This window comes from Megalops cyprinoides, chromosome 16 (genome assembly GCF_013368585.1).
Source record: "Megalops cyprinoides isolate fMegCyp1 chromosome 16, fMegCyp1.pri, whole genome shotgun sequence".
NCBI lineage: Eukaryota > Metazoa > Chordata > Actinopteri > Elopiformes > Megalopidae > Megalops > Megalops cyprinoides.
The window spans coordinates 2892627-2913085 of record NC_050598.1 but is presented as its reverse complement, the minus strand read 5'-3'; the positions used below and the strand labels follow the sequence as shown (position 1 = coordinate 2913085).

The 20459-nt window shown below is 48.4% G+C and overlaps 2 protein-coding genes across 7 annotated transcripts in view; one reads left to right on the top strand and one right to left on the bottom strand.

Moving 5' to 3' along the window:
* The window catches only part of macrod1 (mono-ADP ribosylhydrolase 1), a 100035-nt gene that overhangs the window by 12465 nt on the left and 67111 nt on the right, over window positions 1–20459 (top strand). The gene's annotated exons all lie outside the window — the stretch shown is intronic.
* LOC118791304 (leucine-rich repeat transmembrane protein FLRT1-like) lies at window positions 11838–14178 on the bottom strand. Its single transcript, XM_036548614.1, has one exon. The coding sequence runs from the start codon at window positions 14176–14178 to the stop codon at window positions 12094–12096; it is 2085 nt and encodes a 694-aa protein (XP_036404507.1). The 3' UTR covers window positions 11838–12093.

Sequence of the window (20459 nt, the reverse complement as noted above, 5' to 3'; positions counted from 1 at the left end):
AATTTGACCTTCACTCAAAAATAAGGTTTATTATTTGAGAACAATATCACTTTGCTTAAAACATCATTTTTTAATTAGGAAAAGTGATTCAGTATGTAATTTTACTAATGGTGGGTATGAATAAATATGGAGAGCACTATACCATTATGTTCCATTGTCTCTTAACTGGAAGGTTGCTGGTTTGATTCCCATAGGAGTAGGGCAATGTTGTACCTTGTTGTACCTTCAACCAAGGTATTTAACCCGCAATTGCTTCAGCAAATACCCAGCTGTTTAAATGAGTAAAGCTGAAACTTATGTAAGTCATTCTGGATAAGAGTGTTTGTTAAATGTCAATAATGTAATGTAGTGTAATGTGTTTGAAAGGTGAAGGTAGTGGAACAGAGGGAGCCAATAACATCTCAGACTTTCATATCTCAGCCAATCACATGAGAGCCAGTCACAGCACGGTGCTCATCTAGATGGCCTGGAGAAGAGAACTGTAGAAGGATAAAAATGGAAGGGGAGGGGCTGTGAGAGAAAGGGAGGTAGAGTGAAGGAACAGGGGATGGCTGAAAGAAGGAGTTAGAATCGATGGAGGGAAGGAAAATGGCTGTAAATGAGAGGGGAAAGAGTTAGATAGGAGAGTGGGTTTGAACGGCAGGCTATCGATTCATTTATCCCTGTAGTATTGATTGGCTGCCAGTCGCGACTGTGTGGAAGCACGGCTGGATTAACAGACTGTCTCTCGCTAATTAATGGGGTTCATGGGACGCCGGACCAGGCTCCAGTAAATTGGTACGACCATGGTGGTGCTGTCCATTCAGGGTTTTTGTTCACAGCTGCAGCAGAGTAAGGCAGATTTTGTGCAGTCGGACACACTGTCTGATCAAGGCTTCAGTAGCTGTGCAGCTGCAGCAGAGTGACAGGACACAGTCTGCGCAGTCACACACACTCAGGCCGTCTGATCAGGGCTTCAGTAACTGCAGCTGCAGCAGAGTGACGGGACACAGTCTGCGCAGTCACACACACTCACGCCATGTGATCAGGGCTTCAGTAAGTGTGCAGCTGCAGCAGAGTGATGGGACACAGTCTGCGCAGTGGTGCACGCTCAGTCTCCCGCCCCCTGACGTGTTGGAGCTGAGGAGTGTGGCTCTACACAGCGGGGGGGTGCAGTAGAGCAAAAGTGCTGCTTAAATATCAAATGCAGCGCAATCCTCTTTGAGCTCCCCAAAACAGGCATGGATCCATCTCAAACGGTGGCTGATGTCCTGGAGAGATCAGGAGCAGGGATCAGGACACGTGGCGTGATTGGGGGAACAGGAAGCGTGTAGAGAGGTTTCGTGTGAACAGAGATCAGAGTCAGTTTAAAAGCTGTCAGAAAGAGAACAGATTCTTCATGGCAGACCTGAGTGTTGCCTCAGCACACACTGGAACACTGCACAAAAAGACATGGAGCACAAAAAAACTAGACAAAGAGAACAGAGACCAACAGACATGGAGTGCAGACAGACAGAGCACAGACAGACAGAAAGACTGACAGACAGCTGACATGCAGCACAGACAGACAGATACAGAGCACAGAAAGACAGACAGTGGCACAGGCAGACGGGCACAGACAGACAGACAGACAGACATGGAACACAGAAAAAAAGACAGGCAGACAGACAGACATGGACCACAGAGATGAAGCAGAGACAGACAGACAGATTGCTCTCAAGCAGGGGAGGGGAGAGGAGGCTCGGAGAAAAACGGCGTGTGAGAGCGGGAGACAGAAATGCAGACACACAGAGAGGCAGCCTTCCGCTCGGAGCAATGGATCGATATCGGGGGGGTGAGTGGGGGGCTGTTTATGTTGTTCTCACTAAAGACGGGATTTACAGTAATGTCACCTCCCCCTCCCGCCCTCTCCCACTCTCTCTCACCACATTTTTACTGCATTTGGCTTCCCAGTTTCCTCTATAAAACACAGTAACATAAAAAGCCACAAGCACTTAAGGTCTGTCCAGCGGAGGGAGGGAGGGGGGTAAAACAGCTTTTTACACCACTCAATCACTCCATCCTTCTGACACAGGGAGAGCATTGGACAGGATGGACTGCCTCTAATTGGATAGAAGCTGGATACTTTACTCAATGAATTGCACTTTGAGAGACAGATGTTAAAGTTTGCGTGTGTGTGTGTACACGCATGCACACGCACATGCAAAAACAGATGTTTGAGTGCATTAGGGATAATGACCATGTGGTAGTGTTTTTAGTGTGCCAAGCCAGTTAGCACCTTTATTTGTATAAGCTGTATAAGTTCCAATGGAAAATGCATGCATATCATTTGTCTGTGCGGAGCCTGAGATATCAGGGGCGAATTGGGGCAATTTTTTTCTGCAGATGTTCAGCCCCCTGGAGCTTCTGAAATCACAGCAGGATCTCGAGCACGGGACCTGCCCATAATCCAGGCCACGCACCTATAGGCTGAGGCCCGCCCCCAGCTCCATTACCTCAGTTCACCTGCTGCAGACAGAAACAGGTAGAAGCGATACTCTGCCCAGGGGGAGCATCAGAGAGAGGCTTGTGCCTTATATAATCTAGCCACCAAGCTCTGCACCATACACATCTGTGGTTTCCTATCCATGTTAATGTCTCCACCACACACACACACACACACACACACACACACCATAACCACCACCACCCCACCCCAGTCAAAGATAAGGGTAACGCTATGACACAGGCTCTCCAAATCGCCGTGGAGACAGAGATGTGGGATAAGAGCTGTTCCTCCGTCATAGGGCCGCGATAGAGCGACAGGGAGCCTCTGCGCTCCGCCACCAGTCCAGATAAGTCTGCTGTGCCTTTTTTTATCGAGTGATGGCGGGGGACTCGTCTCAGCACCCAGAGAAATGTTCCACCCGGGCTCCTCCGCCGTATCCAAAAAGAAAAAAAAATCCATCACAAACGATAAAGGAAATGAGAAACGCTTGTATTACTCCTGGTGAATTTTTAATTGCCGGAACACAGTGATGTATTATTTACATAGGCGCTAAGTAACTGCCAGCGAGAGGCAGCTGAGCCTTGCCGAGCAGTATCATTATTTTCCTGTACAGATGTAAGGGTTTAAAAAATGCATCTCTAGTATTGCTTTCTGAGGAGCGCCAGCGAGCCAAAGCATTGCTCCCCACACGTGGAAGCGGCCCTTTCTCTAAAGGAGGGATTATCGCTGAACGTCAGCTCAGTGTTTCATGCCGTCTTGTGTGCTGGAGTGTCGGACACGCTGGTGGAGAAAGTTGTCAAGCTTGCAGAATCGCACTCTCGGCATTGAGTGCAGAATTTGAGGACTGGGAGGCAAAGATGATAGGGTTGCACAGAGTTTTATATTGGGAGAGATTTCTATTCCATTTTGCTCTGTCATTTTTTTAATTTGTGCTTTGTGTGGCAAAAAGGGAAATAGCCCTCAGTGGTGTGTGTGTGTGTGGTGATCTTAGATTTGGAAGTTTGGCTAACGTCAGTCATAGATGGTGAAAAAGGAGTGCAAAAGGAATTGTCTGTCTAATGTGCTAAGCTCAACTTAATTTGCTGCCAGCAGAGTGTGTGTCAGTTGTGAGGATCTGGGAGTGAATGGGGCTTGTTTGTGTGAGAGGAGAGTGATGCTGTGTGCAGACTCACCTCTGTAACATGCTCCAGAGTGAGATCAGTGGTAAGGCTAGCGACCACTACAGTGTGCTTTCACACATACGATTACACACACTCACCCAGACACACGCATGCACTCACACACAAGCTCACACACATGCTCCCATTCCGTACACAGACACACACACACAGATGCATGCACACCCATTTGGGCACATTTACACACATACAGAAGCACTCACTTGCACAGTCAATCACACAAATGTGCAAACACTAACTCTCTCACACTCATGCTCAGACACAGGCACATGCTCACATACTGTAAATGGAGACACGTGCATGCACACACGTGCACATATACACACATAAACACACACAAACACACACAGTCACATGTACGTGCACACATACACACATGTACGCTCTCACACACAGATACACACACCACATGCTCCAGGCAAGGGCATGTGCGCTTCCCATGCAGAAAATGTCAGCCTCCCTCTTCTCCCTCTATGTTGATCAGGCTTTGACAAGTTAAAAAAAAAAAACCCGGACAGTAAATGGACCAGAATTGATGTCGGTAAACAAGAAGTAAATGAGACTGCAAAAAAGTGCAATTATTTCTTCTCTTGTTAAAAGCCCCCTACCCCCTCCCCCTTCACAAAACTCCACTCAAACCCCACCCCCCCAACCCCCCCAAAGCCTGTACTTAAGCTCAGATGGAGGGCGCTGGATCGTTAGCTCTCAATGAGGCTAATTAGTTTAATTGCCTCACTGTGGCAATGCAAAGGAGCCTTCCTGCTCATCAGATGAGACCCCCTCCAGCGCTGGAGGGAGAGGAGGGTTCAGTCTTTCAACATCTGCCATGGAGCGCCTGGGTCCTGTCCCCCTCTCCGCAGCTCAGACACTCTCTCCGAAGGCCTCTCTCAGAGGCTTATTTTATTATTATTATTATTTGCTTAATACAGTTTTCTCACAGGCTGGGTGTTTTCCCAAGCAGAGTGGTGAAGTTCAAGCCAGAGGGGGGACTAGAACATGCAGCCTTCTGGGCTGTCCTCTCCCCCTTGGCTTGACCCCATTCCCCACACTACATCCCTGTTTCCCCAGTCGAGGGCGTCGCCCTATATTCCTGCTTCCACAAATCCTCCAGGTGCTGCCTCTCTCTAGAGTGGCAGCAACCCCCTCCCCATCACTGCTCAGTCTGCACGCGCAGTTGCTTGTGCCCCCCCAGATATCCAGGACCCATTTAATCAGCGTGCCACCAAGAGTCCCCCTGCTCCCCAGTAACGGCCCCATCCTCCAACTCATCTCTGGGGTGGGGTTTGGGGCCAGCCCACATTTTGAGGTAGGGGTTGGGGATCACTGTTGGTGAGAGCGGGGGGTCTGGAAATAATTCCTTAATTGTTTTGGCCATGGCTTGCCGCCATTCACAGCCTTTCACATGGAAAGTGTACGTTCGACATCAAACTGCTGCTTTGCATATCAAAAGCCACCTTTCTCCTTGTATTTGCATTAAATTGGGTGGAAGAAGCTCCGTTTTAATCAAGAGAAAAAGGAGCAGGCACAGAAAATCCACAAGGATGGCACCAATTATTATGTGTTTCAGGACATGCATGACTCTGTATGTGGTATGGCTGTGCTTGTACGCTTGCGTGTGTGTGTGTGCATGAGGTTGTGTGTGTGCGTGAGTGTGTGAATGCATGCATGTGTGTGAACCTGAGCATGTGCATATGTGTGTGCCTGTGTGTGTTCGTTCTTTTTGAATCTACGTCAGTTGCAGTGTGTGAATCTGTGTGTGTGTTAGGATCTGTGCACGCTCCTACAGAAATCGATTTGTCTTTATCGCTGTGGTGGAGCTGTGCATGGCTGGGCTCGGCTGTGTGTGCATGTATGGCAGGATCAGAGAGAGAGAGAGAGAGAGAGAGAGAGAGAAGGAAATCGATATGTCTGCCAATGCGTGAGAGCAGATGGGCTGGGCTGCGCAGGGATTATAGTGTATTTAGGAGCAACTTGGAGACAACCTTAACACTGCCCGATCCTGTCACTCAAGCTGCCCTGCATTCACTTACACACACACACACACACACACACACTCACACACATTTCATTACATGCATTTAGCAGACACTCTTATCCAGAGCGACTTCCAGCACAATAGAACATGAGTGTATCCACTCAATTTAATGAGCAAAAGTGTCAGACCAGGCTAACACTCCCAGACCAGTGAGTGTCAGCATAACACTATTTGAGCCCTATCACAAGTTAACTTTTACAATCTGATGGAAACCAAGTATACTATGATACAACAGTCCCTAGAACACAGAATCAAAATACATCACAATACTAATGTAAAATTAACATCAAATATTAGAGGTAGCAGGTGTTAGGGGGCGGGGATTGAATTACAACCAAGATGCAGTCTGAAGAGATGGATCTTCAGTCTGTGTCGGAAGATGGCCAGCGATTCCACTGTGCTGACCCCCATGGGGAGTTCATTGCAACACTAAGGGTCCAATACAGACAGGTATCATGTTTGAGAAGAGTGCCCCCATCTGGTCGGGACAGTCTGTTGCCCTGTAGATGCAGAGCACAGCAATCTTGAGTGAACATAGGGTTTGAAGAGCGGTCGTAGGTATGAGGAGGCTGTCCCATTCACTGTCCTGTATGCCAGCACCAAAGTTTTGAACTTGATGTTAGCGATAACAGGAAGCCATTGAAGTGAGGTGAGCAGGGGAGTAACTCAACTATGTGTAGACTACTTGTACAGCCTTGGCTGAGGGAGAGCTCTTAAAACAGGGAGGACAAAGATGGGAAGAAAAGCATCTCAGTTTTAGCTAGGTTTAGCTTCAGGAGGTGGTCCACCATCCACTGAGAAGTGTCTTTTAGGCAAGCTGAGGTGTGTGCAGAAACCCACGTGTCAGATGGTGGAAATGACGGGAAGAGTTGTATGTCGTCGTCGTCGTCATAGAAATGATACAAAAAAACTGATGACAGAGCCGAGAGATTGCGTGTAAAGAAAGAAGAGGAGGGGGCTGAGTACAGAGTCTTGAGGGACACTCGTAGACAGGCTGTGGGGTCTAGGCAACCCACAGTTCCAGGACACCCTGAAAGAGCATCCAGAGAGGTGGGCTTTAACCCAAAGGAGAGCGGTGTCAACCATCCCTAACATAGACTGGGTGGATAGAAATAAAGTGTGGTCCACTGTGTCAAAGACTGCAGAAAGGTCTAAAAGAATCTAGACTGAGGAATGGGAGGATGCTCTGGCTGATTTACGAGCCTCAGTAATTGAGAATAGGGCAGTTTCTGTGGAGTGACACACCCTAACTGATCCTCCCTCTGATCGAGACTATACATTGGCTGATCTTTGCTTGAATAGAGACTAGTGCACACACAGGCTGATCCTCACTCAGATAAGCTAGTACACACACTGACTGATCCTCACTCAGAGACTAGCGCACACACGGACTGATTCTCACTTAGATAGAAACTAGTGCAAACACTGGCTGATCCTCACTCAGATAGAGAGCAATGCACACACTCTTTCCCTCCTGTACCCAAGGTCACAGGCAGTGATGCATGTACATTTTAATGCTTTACAGCACACCAGCTAACTGCTATGCCAACCCCACCCCCACCCAGAAAAAGCGGTGTGTGTGTGTGAAGCACTGCATAAGTTAGCTAAGTAAGCTGAGCTTCTGGAAATTTACTGTAGGCAGGAGACTTGTCATGGTCTGCGGACTGGTATTGGTTTAGGGACTGAGCAAGGTAATGCTTTCTTAATGTCGAAATCAAAAGAAATCCTTCACCCTCCTGGGGTCCCTGCATAAATCAACAAACTGAAATGCTAAAGAAAAGGCAACAAATAAACTAAAGTCCCAGGGTGAGGAAAACACTGAAACTGCAGTAGATTTGAATCTGTCTGTTTGTCTTATGCTCCATGTCTCTCCCTCTGTCTCTCTTTCTGACTCCTTCAGTTTTTCTCCCATCTCTGACTTCCTCCCCTTTCTCTGATTGTTAAAAATGTCTATCTGTGGAAAAAAGTCAAACCTGGCAGCTCATGATTAACGCTTGAAAGTGTCTGGTACAGCATACCAGCAACTTGTGTCCTCAGTGTTATATCCCAGGGTACATCTTAATTGCACTACTGATAATACAGAAGCGCACTCACAAACACTCTCACATACTCTCTCTCACGAACACTCTCACATACTGTCTGACACACAGTCACACTCACACACAATGTTACATACTCCAACACACTGTCACATTCTCTCTCATTCCCCGACACACACTCAGACATGCTCTCAAATACTCTCACATATGTACATACACACTCTTGCAGACTCTCACACACCCGCACACTCACTCACATACTCTCACACACTCTCACACATACTCTCACATACTCTGTCTTTCTCTTGCACACACAGACACACACACACACACACACACACACACACACACACACACACACACAAACACCAGTCCACTCAGTGACAGATGCTAGTTCAAAGGCACATAATCTCATGGACACTGTGACCTACAGTGATGAATCAGATGGGCATTTTGGTTGTATGACTGCAGCTCTCCTGACCCAGAAAGAGAAGATGTTCTCTTCTGCCAGACTTAATTTCCTGCGAATCATATTTTCTTCTCTTGAGCTGCCATTGCGAAAATGGTCTCTCTGTCACAGAGAAGTGGCCTCCACCCTGCACTCTTAATAAACACACAACATCAAACACAGTACAGCACACCTCCTCTTTAATCACATAGAAAAACCAAAGAACAAAAAAAAACAAACAAAAGGCCCTCAGACAAAATAGTCCCTCCACTCTCTCATTTACATCACAGAGTCCATTAGGGAAAGAGAAAACATGTTGAAAGCAGAGACCTAGAAAAAAAGGCTGAAAAACACGTTTTAGGGAAAGACACAAAAAACATTAGGCACCGGCCCCTCCTCCACTCTCCCTCTCGGCGCAAATTGGAAGAAGCTCGGTAGGAGAACAACAGCACCCCACTTGTCCGGAATTCGCCCTGCTGCGGCTCCTGTCTGTCCATTTAATCTAAAGTCTGCCCTTCTACCCAGAGTCCTCACTACAGAAACTAGTCATTAAAAAAAAGAGTTAGTAACAGGCACATACACTCGCACCCTCTGACCTGGAGGGGGAGCCAAAGGGTTCATGGGTTGTGGATGGTGCAGCAGTCCCATCTGCCCAGCGCGAGTAAATAGGATCACTCCCAAGCCAGTTTACAGTTACCATTAACAGCACAGAGTCTGTCTCCTTTGCTGGTTGCGACCTCTTCCCCCGTGCTGCACAAGACATGAACAATTCAACCATGTGAATGGGACACAAAAACATAGACTCCGGTTATATTGGTCTATGTAGTTGTTGTACATGTTATCTAGAAGTAGGTTTTTTTCCTCCTTGCCTACCAAACAGTTTCAGCGTTTTGTCATGGAGTCAAAAATTGAATACAAAAACATGTACAACTGTTACATTTGCTTGCTCAAGACAAGCTTGGGTCCCAAGGTTTTTTCACGTGGGCAGAGGGGCAGCTGCGGGCAAGAAGTGTGCAGGTGGAGAGATTGCAGAGGAAAGACACAAGGACAAGGTGCAACTAACACTGCCGAACCCAAATGAGCATGCTCAAAAGAGCTTAGACATACAACCCGAACCCCGCAAGTTCCACACAGAAGAGTAGTCATACGCCATCAAAATCCCGGCAGATGGTTTAAGGAGGCACAGGTGCGGGTGTGGGTGGGTGGAGGTGTGGCACCTTCAGCGGAAGTTTTGCTGCCTGCTACTACCTCAATCCCAGCATGACTGTAAACATAAAGCTCCCCAACTTTCCTTCTGCTTGTAGTTTCTGTTGTCTAAAAGCTCACCTTTGGCAACAGGCAATCCAAATCTTAGCGGTCAGTAACAGCGTTGGGGACACTCTTTTGAGAGGGAAGCTTTGGTAGATTGGTGCAACAAGCAAGCACAAATTTCAGATGTGTCCAGTTGAGAGGGACCTGCCATCTCAGTTCTTTAAGTCATTACATCATTTGAGTAAAAAGCTGCCTTGTGTTGAGGCAATTGTCTGTAGCCAACTTTTAATAGGGACAATTAACTTTTACTAAAAAGGTACTTTGTTTAATGAAAGGCATTAGCACAACATAGGTGAGTGAGCCTAGCTTTCTGCCAGAAAGAACAACAAAACAAGTGAGCAGAGCTTGAGGTTTGGTATACTTGGGCTCAGAACATGTCACTTGCAGAAATCAGTGGTAAACCTGTCTCACGTGGTCAGCATATTTTGTGGATGCGCACATGTCGAAGAGGACATGTGTTCTCTCTGAGAAGTGCTATGGACTCTTAGCCACTGGTCTAGAAAGCCAGACAAAACATAAAATTCTGGGCAGTGAAATCAAACAGGCAGTACAGGTAAAGATGAAGAGGGAACAGGTGATAGGGACGGGAGGCCAACTGCCTGGTGTCTACAGGAGCAGGTAGGTCTCATGGCCTGCGCACGATGCCCTGGGCATGGCACACGGCTCTCTTAGAACAGTGGCCCTTGTGGCCCCCCCAACCCCCCCCGGAATCTCTGCTGCAGCTCCATTTATGAGCTGTCAAAATAAGGAATGAATGCACTGCAACCTACACACGTACCTGATGAATTGAAATATTGCATCACAGTGTTTTTTAAAAAATGATGTTTTGCCTTAATGCCTTTCAGTATATAAAGCGAGCTAACAAGGCAAGGGTAGCCATTTTAACTTTTCTTTCAAAGGGAGCATTTACAAATGCGTGCAATAGCTATGAGTTACATTAGGGACATAAATCAGCCCCCTTTGCTTATCTGTTGGGCTGTCTCCTGTAGTGTTACACTCAGTGAGACAGAACAGGCACAGTGCGATTTGTAGCCATCGCTTTAAAATGCTACAGTAGTGGTTTACCACAAGTGGTTACTGGAAAGAGTGTTTTTTTTTCTTTTTTAACTGTGTGGGATACCATGGCGTGATGGAATGCTTACAAGCATGTATGTTGTTCTTTTGTTCTTGGTTTTTCACTGTTTTTTTTCTCCAATTTCGCCTAACCCACTACCGTTTTGTCAGTGTGTGTCTCTCCCCATTTTTATCTTCTGCCACTCTGTTAGCATAAACTAGCAACAGGCACCTCCAGAGGTGTCATCGCGCGAACCAGCAGGGAAAATGTTGACCCCAAAAAAATTAACTAACTCCGTATTCCCACCCACCACCCGGTCAAGTGTGCAGGACCACAGTGTTGCGGTTTGGTATATCCCTGATTTCCACGGAATTCACCCCACCCCACCCAACCCTCACAGCAGGGCTGGGATGTTGTTGGACTGTTGGCTGTTTTTTGTGCAACTGTCGTGATGCGGCAATTGGCTTTAAAAGCCGTCTCTCAAAGACCTTCTCACGAGGGGCCGATTCCCCTGTGACAGCCACAGTGTTGTTTACTTTTTTGTGATTGTCATTACATCTCTTAGTTAGGTGTTACCTTTATGTCGGGTAATCACCAGCATGACCACCTCCCTCCGGTGGGCCAGTTAAATTAGTGCGGTCTGCAGGAACCCGGAGATGTTTGACTCTTCGGTCTCCAGAGCAATGCCAAACCATTATCTTAGTCGCCGCATTTAGACTGTGACAGCACTTCCTTTGATTTTGTCTCTCTAAAACCTTTAATTGGGAGCATATCGGTGTACTCTAAGCTTAAATCCACATCAGGATTATAATAATAAGCAAACCCCTCTTGTTTTTCATTTTTAAATGGGGATATCTGCTTTAGGAGTGGATTTTTGGGAACTGCAGATTTCTTGCAAGAGGGAAACATCACCCCCTCCCACCGCCTCCTTCATTATAAAAGCGAAACCCAGTAGTGAATTGGGTCCTCATTGTCAAACCCGTCACTGCTGCTGTCAGCTCCTCAGGCAGGGACAAAGACATCTTTCCAACATACAAAAGAAATAAAAAAATAAAGGACAAGCAAGCCGGAAAGACCAAACTAAGCCTAAGAAGAAAGAGTCCTCTTTTGTGAAGGTAAAGTCAGCTGTTTGTCTACCAGTTATGACCATAGAGGTCCAATCGTATAGATCTATTCCTATGTACACCTGATCCCTCAGCTTTCCGCAGCTAGAGCTCCCCCCTAGTGTCTGCAGAGGTTTTTCATTCCAGCCAGCCTCCTGCCCCCCAGAAAGAGCCAGCTTAAGTGAGTTGTATGAGTGAGGCAGAGCAAGTTAATGTATTTATAGGTATGCTCATGAAGTAATGGTTGTTTTGTGTAAATGCCACCCCAGTCTTTCTGGAGGTGGCTTTGGGTTTTCTCTCGGGCGGTATAGCCCTTCACTAATGGCTCAGACCTCTGACTGAACAGCTGGAATGGAAACCAGAAGGCACGAGGAGGGGTAGGGGCTTGGAACCAGGGCTGAGGTCCTCTCGAATCTACGTTTCGTAAGAGCACGGGGAGACAGTGCAAGGGGGAGGTATCACGTGTAGGAGTAGTCTATGTCCGGGATGCCTCCTTCCCGGTACCCACGGTTGGTGCCATAGCTGGCATTGGGCGTGTGTTGGTGGTGGGTGCTCTTGTAGAGGCTGGTGCCATTGGAGGGGAAGATGGTGTGGATGACATAGTCCTCCCTTGGCTTGGGCCGGAGCGGCTGCTGGGCGGCCATGGGCGTCATCTGGAAGCCAGGGCCCCGGATCTCCAGGATGGAGGTGTCCTTCTTAGTGCCAGACTCGACATAGTCATCGTAGTGCTTGCCACCACGGGAGCTGCCACCCCGGCCGTAGTTGGAGTTTTCCCGGGCAGAGAGGTACCCAGCACGGTGGCCATACCAGCAGAAGATGCCGAAGATCAGTGCCAGGGATACCAGTGCCGTGGCTCCGCCAATTATCCCTGCGAGTGGGAGCGCGGTCAGCTGCTCAGAGCCCTGCTCACTGTCCGAGTCATCACTGGCTTGCCCGGGGCTGGCCGTCTCAGCCTTGGCACACACGGGGCTCTCGTCTGAGTCCATGCTGGCACCCGCAGCGGGGCCCTTGCCCACACCCCCCGCCAGCGGCACCATGCAGATGATGTAGCTGGAGCGTGGCTGCAGGGCAGTGAGCAGGTACTCTCGCCGGTCCCCCGGCACAAGCGTCTCAGTGATGGAGCCCACGGCTGGGCTGGTGCCCAGGCGGAGCCAGCTGAGACGGAAGGAAGGGGCAGGGTGCGGGGTGCGCCAGGTGATGTGGATGGTGTCAGGTGTGAGGGGCTTCACCTTGAGGACCAGCGTTTTGCTGACCCCGCTGCCTCCCAGTGGGTAGTCCTGGCTTGAGTCCGGGAGACGCAGCCCCGGCCTCTTAGACCGGAGGGTGAAGAGGGAGCCCTGGGGCGGGGGAAGTGTGGTGGAAGCAGTGGCTGCCGGTGCGGCCCCGCCTCTCTCTCTCCCACCTCCCCCTCCCCCGCCCCCACCCTCACACTCTTCCATCTGGCTGATGAGGTCCCGGAGGGCCAGGCCCCGCACCCTGTCAGGGCTCTGGCAGGTGAGGCCACGCACAGTGACCGAGTTCCCCCGCACATGCAGCCAGTCATACAGCCAGCGCAGGTTGCAGCCGCAGTGCCAGGGGTTCCCGCGCACCAGCAGCTGTGTCAGGCCGTCCAGGTCGCGGAAGAGGCCACGCGGCAGTGTGGTCAGGTTGTTGCCGGACAGGTCGAGCCGCTGCAGCCGCCGCATGCCGTCCAGCGAGCCGCGCGGCACATGTGCCAGGGCATTGTCCTGCAGGTAGAGCCGCTGCAGGTGTGCACTGGGCAGGTTGACAGGTGGCGTCTGCAGCGAGTTGCGCACCAGTGACAGCTCAGTCAGGTTTGCCAGCCGCGAGAAGGTGTCGTCGGCGATGCGCTGGTTGGCCAGCAGGTTGCCATCCAGCACGAGGCGCCGCAGCGCTGACAGGCCACGGAAGGCGTGTGTGGGGATGGTGGAGATGCGGTTGTCGTCCAGCCGCAGCTCCTCCAGCGAGGACGGCAGCCCTGACGGGATGCTGGACAGGTGGTTCCGTGACAGGAAGAGCAGCCGGAGCCGCGGGTTGTCGGCAAAGGCCTGCTCCTCGATGCTCACCGTGGAGACGGAGTTGTCGTCCAGGTGCAGCTTCTCCAGCAGTGGCAGGCGGGCGAGAGCGGCGCGTGGCAGGCTGCGGATGTTATTGTCCTGCAGGTGCAGCTCGTGCAGCGATGGCGGCAGGTGCGTGGGGAAGTCATCCAGCTCGTTGTCGTACAGGTAGACGACGCGCACAGTCAGCCGGCGCTCTAGCGAGGTGGGCAGCCCCGCGTTGCCGATGTGGTTGTTCTGCAGATAGAGCACGGCCGCCGAGAAGGGCAGTGGCGGTATGACACTCAGGCCGCGGTCATTGCAGTAGACAAAGCCCTCATCGCAGCGGCACGCCGACGGGCACGCCACATCACCCTCAGCCTCCGCTGCTGCCTCGGCTGCTGCTGCTGCCGCCGCCGCCAGCTCCAGCATCTCAGCCAGCAGAGTCAGGCACAGCAGTAGCAGGAAGAGCCAATCGCGGAGCTCCGCCACACCCTCAGGAGCCATGGCGCCAACAGAAGCTCTCTCCCCCTTCCTTTCTGTCTCTTCGGTGGCCCCGCCCCCTCACTCCTCTGTGGGGGAGGGGCAACGCTGTGTAAGGTCTGTCGAGTCCAGTCAGAGGGTTTCTGCGCAGGCTGTGTGTGTACTCTGCAACCTATAGAAAGAAAGGAGGGAGAGGAGAATATGAGATGGTATGCTCTCTGATTGAGTCAACACTGCAGCACTGGCTACAGCAACTGCAGCACCTGAAGGTGCAAAGTCTTATTGACGTTCAGGTCTCGTCTTCATAACTAATTCCTTCAACTCATTATTGTGGTCCGAATTCAGATGAGCCATCTTAATCTCCTCCCATCCCAACAAATTCACCAGCTGTGTGTGTGTGTGTGTGTGTGTGTGTGCGCGTGTGTGTGTGGGCAGGGGGGGTAAGTTAGTGTTGTTTTTCAGAGTGAGAGAGCAAGAAGGCGTGTGTGAGACTGAATGGCTGGGCAAATGAGTCTGTCAAGCAGCAAGGATTATTTGGGTCACTCCTTTTAAGCAGGAGACAGAGGGAGAGTGAGGAAGAGGGAGGATTAGGAAACGTATGGAAATGACATGCCTCTCAGCTTAAAGCAGGTGCATGTGAGAGTACCCCACACACACACACACACACACACACACACACACTCTCAATCCCACCTGTACAGACAGACACTCTTCCATACAGACACACATACACAAGCCCAAACACCCACTCTTCTACACAGAAATTGTTAATATGGATTATTTGTTTATGCGAGGTAGGGAAATCTCAGCGCTGAGATGCTGCACCCCATGGATGAGAGCATTTTATTGTACACACCTACCACATTTCGCACTCATTCTTCATTCTCAGTGAAGTGTTCACAGTAGTAATGTCACACATGAATTCATTGTGCAGAGCACAGTAGCCATATCAGCCTACTGCCCAGGACCATCATAATGTGAAAGTACAGTATACATTCAGTCATGTAATTTTAAAAATATCTAATGGGGGAGCAGTTTGATTTTAAGATCTACTTCCGTTGGGGGTTCTGATCTCCGTTTTCAATTAAGCATCTTTGCATCAGCTGCACTACATAGTATTTGTGTATTGTTTTCAACCACTGCAATGCTATCAAATAATTACAGTGGCATGTTTAAAGAACAACTTGGAGATAAAGATCATACAGACCGCAATTAGCATATGCAGTCAGATTTTACGATGACTTGAATCCTGTGTTTGCCTCAAGTGCTGTGGTGCATTCAAATTCCACCTGCATGTTGAATCTGAGGGGTTATTTGGAGTTCGCCTTATCATTGGAGCACTGTAATATTCAAGTCAACATGCAAATTTATACAATCTCTTCGACTCTTAACTCCCAGACTCTAAAATTTTGTATGATTACCCCTGGTTTTAGAAACCAATCATTAAATTAGGAGTTAGTTGTCCAGCCAGGGATTATACACAGTGGTCCCTCGCGGTACAACCTGAAGAGTAAAATACTACCTTTTGTCTTGATTTTATAACTCCCAATGAGGACATTTTTATCTAAAAACGTGACTACATGAACAGCTGAGCGGCGTGTGATTGAGCGCCGTTGACGTCGCTGATGTTCAGCGTGCTGTGCGCGCGCGCTGAGGGGGCGGCGGGGTCTGTATTCCAGCTCGCGGCCCTGCTGCAGCAACAGAGGAGTTAATGCGCTCGGATGGGTTAGCGCGCGGCAGACAGAGGGACTAGTGCACCCAGGGCTGCCGAGACAGTCGCCTCGGGCAGTGTATGCAAAGCAGCTCTTTAGTTAGAGTCGCCTTCCATGCAAAGCTAACAGGACATGCCAATATTGGAGAGGGAGAGAAGAGGAGGGCCTCGTTTATTTACGGCCAGCATTAGAGGGGGGAGGGCCGAATTTGACTGTATGGCTTCATGTTGCTATATTTAAATGCTTTGGCGATAGGGGTTTGACTTGCTTTACCGACGCGGTGCATTTGAGAAGGTGGTGGTGGTGGTGGTGGTGGTGTTGGGGGGGGGGGGGGGGGGGGTCTCCGGTCTTGCTGTTTTACAGACCGAACGTGTAAAACAGCAAGACCGGAGACAAATAACACCGGAAGAATGCTATAAGAGCTGGGAGAGTGTTGAATTAGAGAAGAGATAAATGAAATAGGAAGGAAATCGATGCCAGCGAAACCGAATTTACCCCCCGAAAACCATTATGAGTGACAGTCCTAAGTTTACACGTCCTGTTTAATTTGGCTCAGCCAGCTGGAATCTGCGGAGTTCTCTCCAGGCTGGATCAGAGTTTGATTATCTCTGAGAAGTCATCAGTGGTGATTTCATGTTAATTAAATTCCTTTCGAGTACCAAGTAAGTCTCTGTCATCTCAGGGGCCAGGGGTACCCTCGTTCTTGAACTCCGTTCTTTAAACCATCTAAGCACTGCAACAGATTGTAGTTTATAGAGGGATAGAGGCTTGGATTGGTTCTTTAATCTGTCTAAAAGAGATTGCTAAAAGCATCTGAATTTTATCAATTTATGAAAGACCTCGTATGCACACCGCACCCCAGCACTTCCAGAAATTGTCTCCGACACATATTGAACACCTAACGTGTGTTTATTAATAATCCAATTGTAGTCCTACCAGTAATGCCCCGTATTAAAAGCTGGAACAGGTTGTACGTTGGCAGATGTTCGATGAAAACTTAACGCATAGAAATGCGCGAGCAACCGCAACCGCATAAAATCTGTGGCAAGTTTCACTGCAGGCGTCAAAGTATACGCAGTAGACGAGAAAAGAGAAGGTTTCTGGCCGTCACTCGCAGCTGTATGTTATTATTTATTTAAAGTATATATAACTATATTTTCTGCCCATTTAACCGCATGACTTTATTATTTGGAAATGGACAGGACTTCACTTAGAAGGCATTTCGAAAGGTAGGCTAATATTTCGTAAATTAAAAAAATGCAAACGAGATTTCTTTTGCACATCTCTTTCGGGTTTGTGTAGAATTTGCCTCGACCGCTTAATAATGTCCATGTGGACTTTATTCTCAAATTTTAGTCGTACACCCAAGTATTTATCTGAATCCGAACGTATAGTTTGATAAATTCACATATTTTACATCTGTCAAGTATGCAGGATCGCAATTCTAAAAGTTTTCACGTTGTTTGTTTGTATTTATAATCTTAAACATCTTGAACGTCTTTACTAGAAAATACAGCTGTTTACACTATTTTATCATAGATTATTATTGGCATACGCACTTTAGGCCTACAAAGTGATCAGCGCTTTTATAGGTTACATCACATTTTTTTTTATTCCACACAAATTCTCCATAGCTTTTCCTACCCACCAGATTGTTCCTTTTACACCAGATTCGGGAAGAATGCTCCACGTTCCGTCGGTGCGGTGGTCTGTCAGACTATAACCTCCATGGCCAGCGCGAAATTAGAAAAAAAAAATCTGTGATAACTTAATCCAAGTAGGATTAGTGCATATATGTCCATTAATGAACGAGGACTCCTCTGAATTCGCATCAGGGGTGTTCGCTCGTTTTTACTGATGTCGGACATCACATAAATACAGTCTGACCTTGTTTCGAGGTTTTCGCGTGTTTGGGTTGATGCTGACGACGAGATGCAAATAATTGTGCTCTGCTGAGCTCCTCCGCCCCCGTCATCTCTCTCTCCCTCTCCGTCTAGCGCGCTCTCTTTCAGTACTCCTTTCAGTTATACATGTTTTCTTTTCCTATATCCCTCCTTTACACTCCTTGCTAATCTACATTCTTAACCCTTCCGGTTTTGTTTGTCTTTGATCAGCCTAATCATGTCCAGCGCAGAGCATATATTTAAGGGTCCGATGAAACAGCGGGTAGGGGGTCACCAGATCTATCCGCACGCGACCTCCTACCAAAGTCACCCATGGTATTAAAGGCGACAGTTATTTCAGGTTTTCTAGTTTTAAAATATAATTTTAAATATTTACTAGACGATAAGTAATGATATCTATCTATAAAACACAGCAGGGAATATTATTGTTCACACTTAAGTGAGTTCACAATTGTGAGTTTTTAATCTTACAGAGACACATCGTTGAGGTTATGTCTGCTGTATGTTGTGTAATGGTAATGTCAATATATGGATTGTCTCTCTTTGAAAATTGAATGATCGTTGAGCGTGATATGTAGTGTGCTGTCAGATCATTTAATTTGACTATAGACCCTTCAGACAAGATCAATGGTGTGTGTATGTGCATGTGTGCATGTGTGTGTATATCTCACTGTGTTCCTTTGTGTGACTGTGTGTGTCTATATGTACATTTCTGTCTTTGGCCCCGTTTACACTTGGTTTTAAAATGCGTCTTGGGCGATCGGATCACAAGTGGACAGCGCTAAATACAAACAACCACCAAGGCGCATTGTGATCCGATCACTCAAACCACTTGCCGAGGTGGTCTGGGACGCATTTGACCACATATCTTTTGTAGTGTAAACGCTAATGCGTCCTGATGCGTCCTCAACAAGGACGTAACAGGAAATACGTCATCAATGCAGGACGTGGTGGTTGTTTTGTTGACAGCGCGCCAACGCTCAAAAAAATGCTTTTCTAACATTCTTCCTTTTTCGTCTTGTCCTGCGCTCTTTTGCCAGTCACAAATGACTTTGTCCTGCTAATCTCAACAGTTGGAATAGCCTGTAAAGGTATATTAGTTCTTGAAACATTTTTGTTTTCTTAGCTAGCCCGTGCTAAACAAATCTGGTGACAGAGACTGACGTAGGCGGGGAGACGTAGGCAGTAACGAAATCTGAACACAAGACACAGGCGTAAACGGTGATGTGTCTCGGCTGTCCACTTGTGATCCGATTGCCCAAGACGCATTTTAAAACCAAGTGTAAACAGGGCCTTTGTGTGCCTGTCTGTGTGTGTGTGTGTGTGTGTGTGTGTGCAAGTGCGTGCATGCATCTGTGTGTATTTATGTCCTCATAACCCCACACATGCCCCCACACACACACTCCTGTCACCCATGTTTTAAAGAAGAGCACAGGAGACCGAGTAGCGCCATTTGCACGATTTCATTACATGTCACCCGTGAATGCTGTCCCCTCCCCCAGTGATGGGTTCATATCATATCCCACCATGTGATCATCTGTCTCCCCATCAGTCTTCCAATGGCCCAGTAATCTCATCCTCATCTCCTTCCTGCTTTTCTTTTCTAATTCGCTCCCATCCATTTCTTTCTGTCTCTCTCCCTCTCTTTCCGTGTCTTCCTCCTTTTTCTTGCTTTGTCTTTTCTTTCCCTCTCTGTTTTTGCCTCTCTTTGTAAGGTAACTGCTCCCTTCACTGTCCTTAGTTTGTCTCCTCCTAGCCATTCTTGTCATCTATTTCTTATGTATTTCTTGCCTTAGTTCATTCTTTTCTTTCTTTGTTCTGTTCTCCTTTCCTCCTCTGCCTTGCTCCCTCGCTCTGCCTGTCTCTGTGTCCCAGCTGCCTTCACAACCTCTCTCTTCCCCCTCTCCATTAGTAAAGAAACGGCACGCTAAACTCTGTATCTAAAGGGGTGTTTAAGGATGAGGATGCTGCAAAGGAAATCCAAACACATCACAGATAAACGCAGAGGGGAGTGGCGGGATCGGCCGAGAAAGAGTGTCTCCTGTGCCCCTTGCTCGGGGCGTAGCTCTCTTACCCCTCAGCAGAATAGGCTCTGAGCTTGTTCTTGGTTCTAGGGCTCTTGCACTTTAGGGATATGGGCAGGGTAGGTGCTCAGGTGCTTAGAGGCTCCCCCCGATTTTTCCTTCAGTGGCGTTGACAGTCCAGGTTGTCCCCAGGGGTCGCACACGAGAGACTCAGTCACTGACAGAAGCATCGCTCTCTCCGAGACTCACCCAAGCAGGGCCTCACTTCTTGTGCCTTCCTGCTCTGCCCTGCTGAGAAACAGCACCCGCAGTGAAGCTGCTGTCATTCCTCCAGTTTTCTTCAGATCCCACCAAAAATGGACAAGCCTGGGCAACAGACCCAGCTCCGTCTTTAGCTAACACGGGAGGACTTTTCAGGAGTTTGTGTCGGCAGCCCTTTTAAATACGGAGTGATTCAATGGCAAGCGATTCAAGCGAGTCCAGATCCTTTGAGCCTGTACTCCTTCCTCTTCTGAATCCCATACAAGGCCTTTCTCTTCGGTAATGTAAATTATTTGGTTCACAGCACACCTGTTTTATCCACCTTCTCACTGTGGCTGCTGAATTATTCCCAACCGCCGTTTCTCAGTTGTGGCGGTAGTTAGTCAGTTTTAGTGCTTCTGCAG

Bases quoted from the DNA above. Each gene is read 5' to 3' on its own strand.
- LOC118791304 (XM_036548614.1), bottom strand. From the start codon at position 14,178: ATGGCTCCTGAGGGTGTGGCGGAGCTCCGCGATTGGCTCTTCCTGCTA.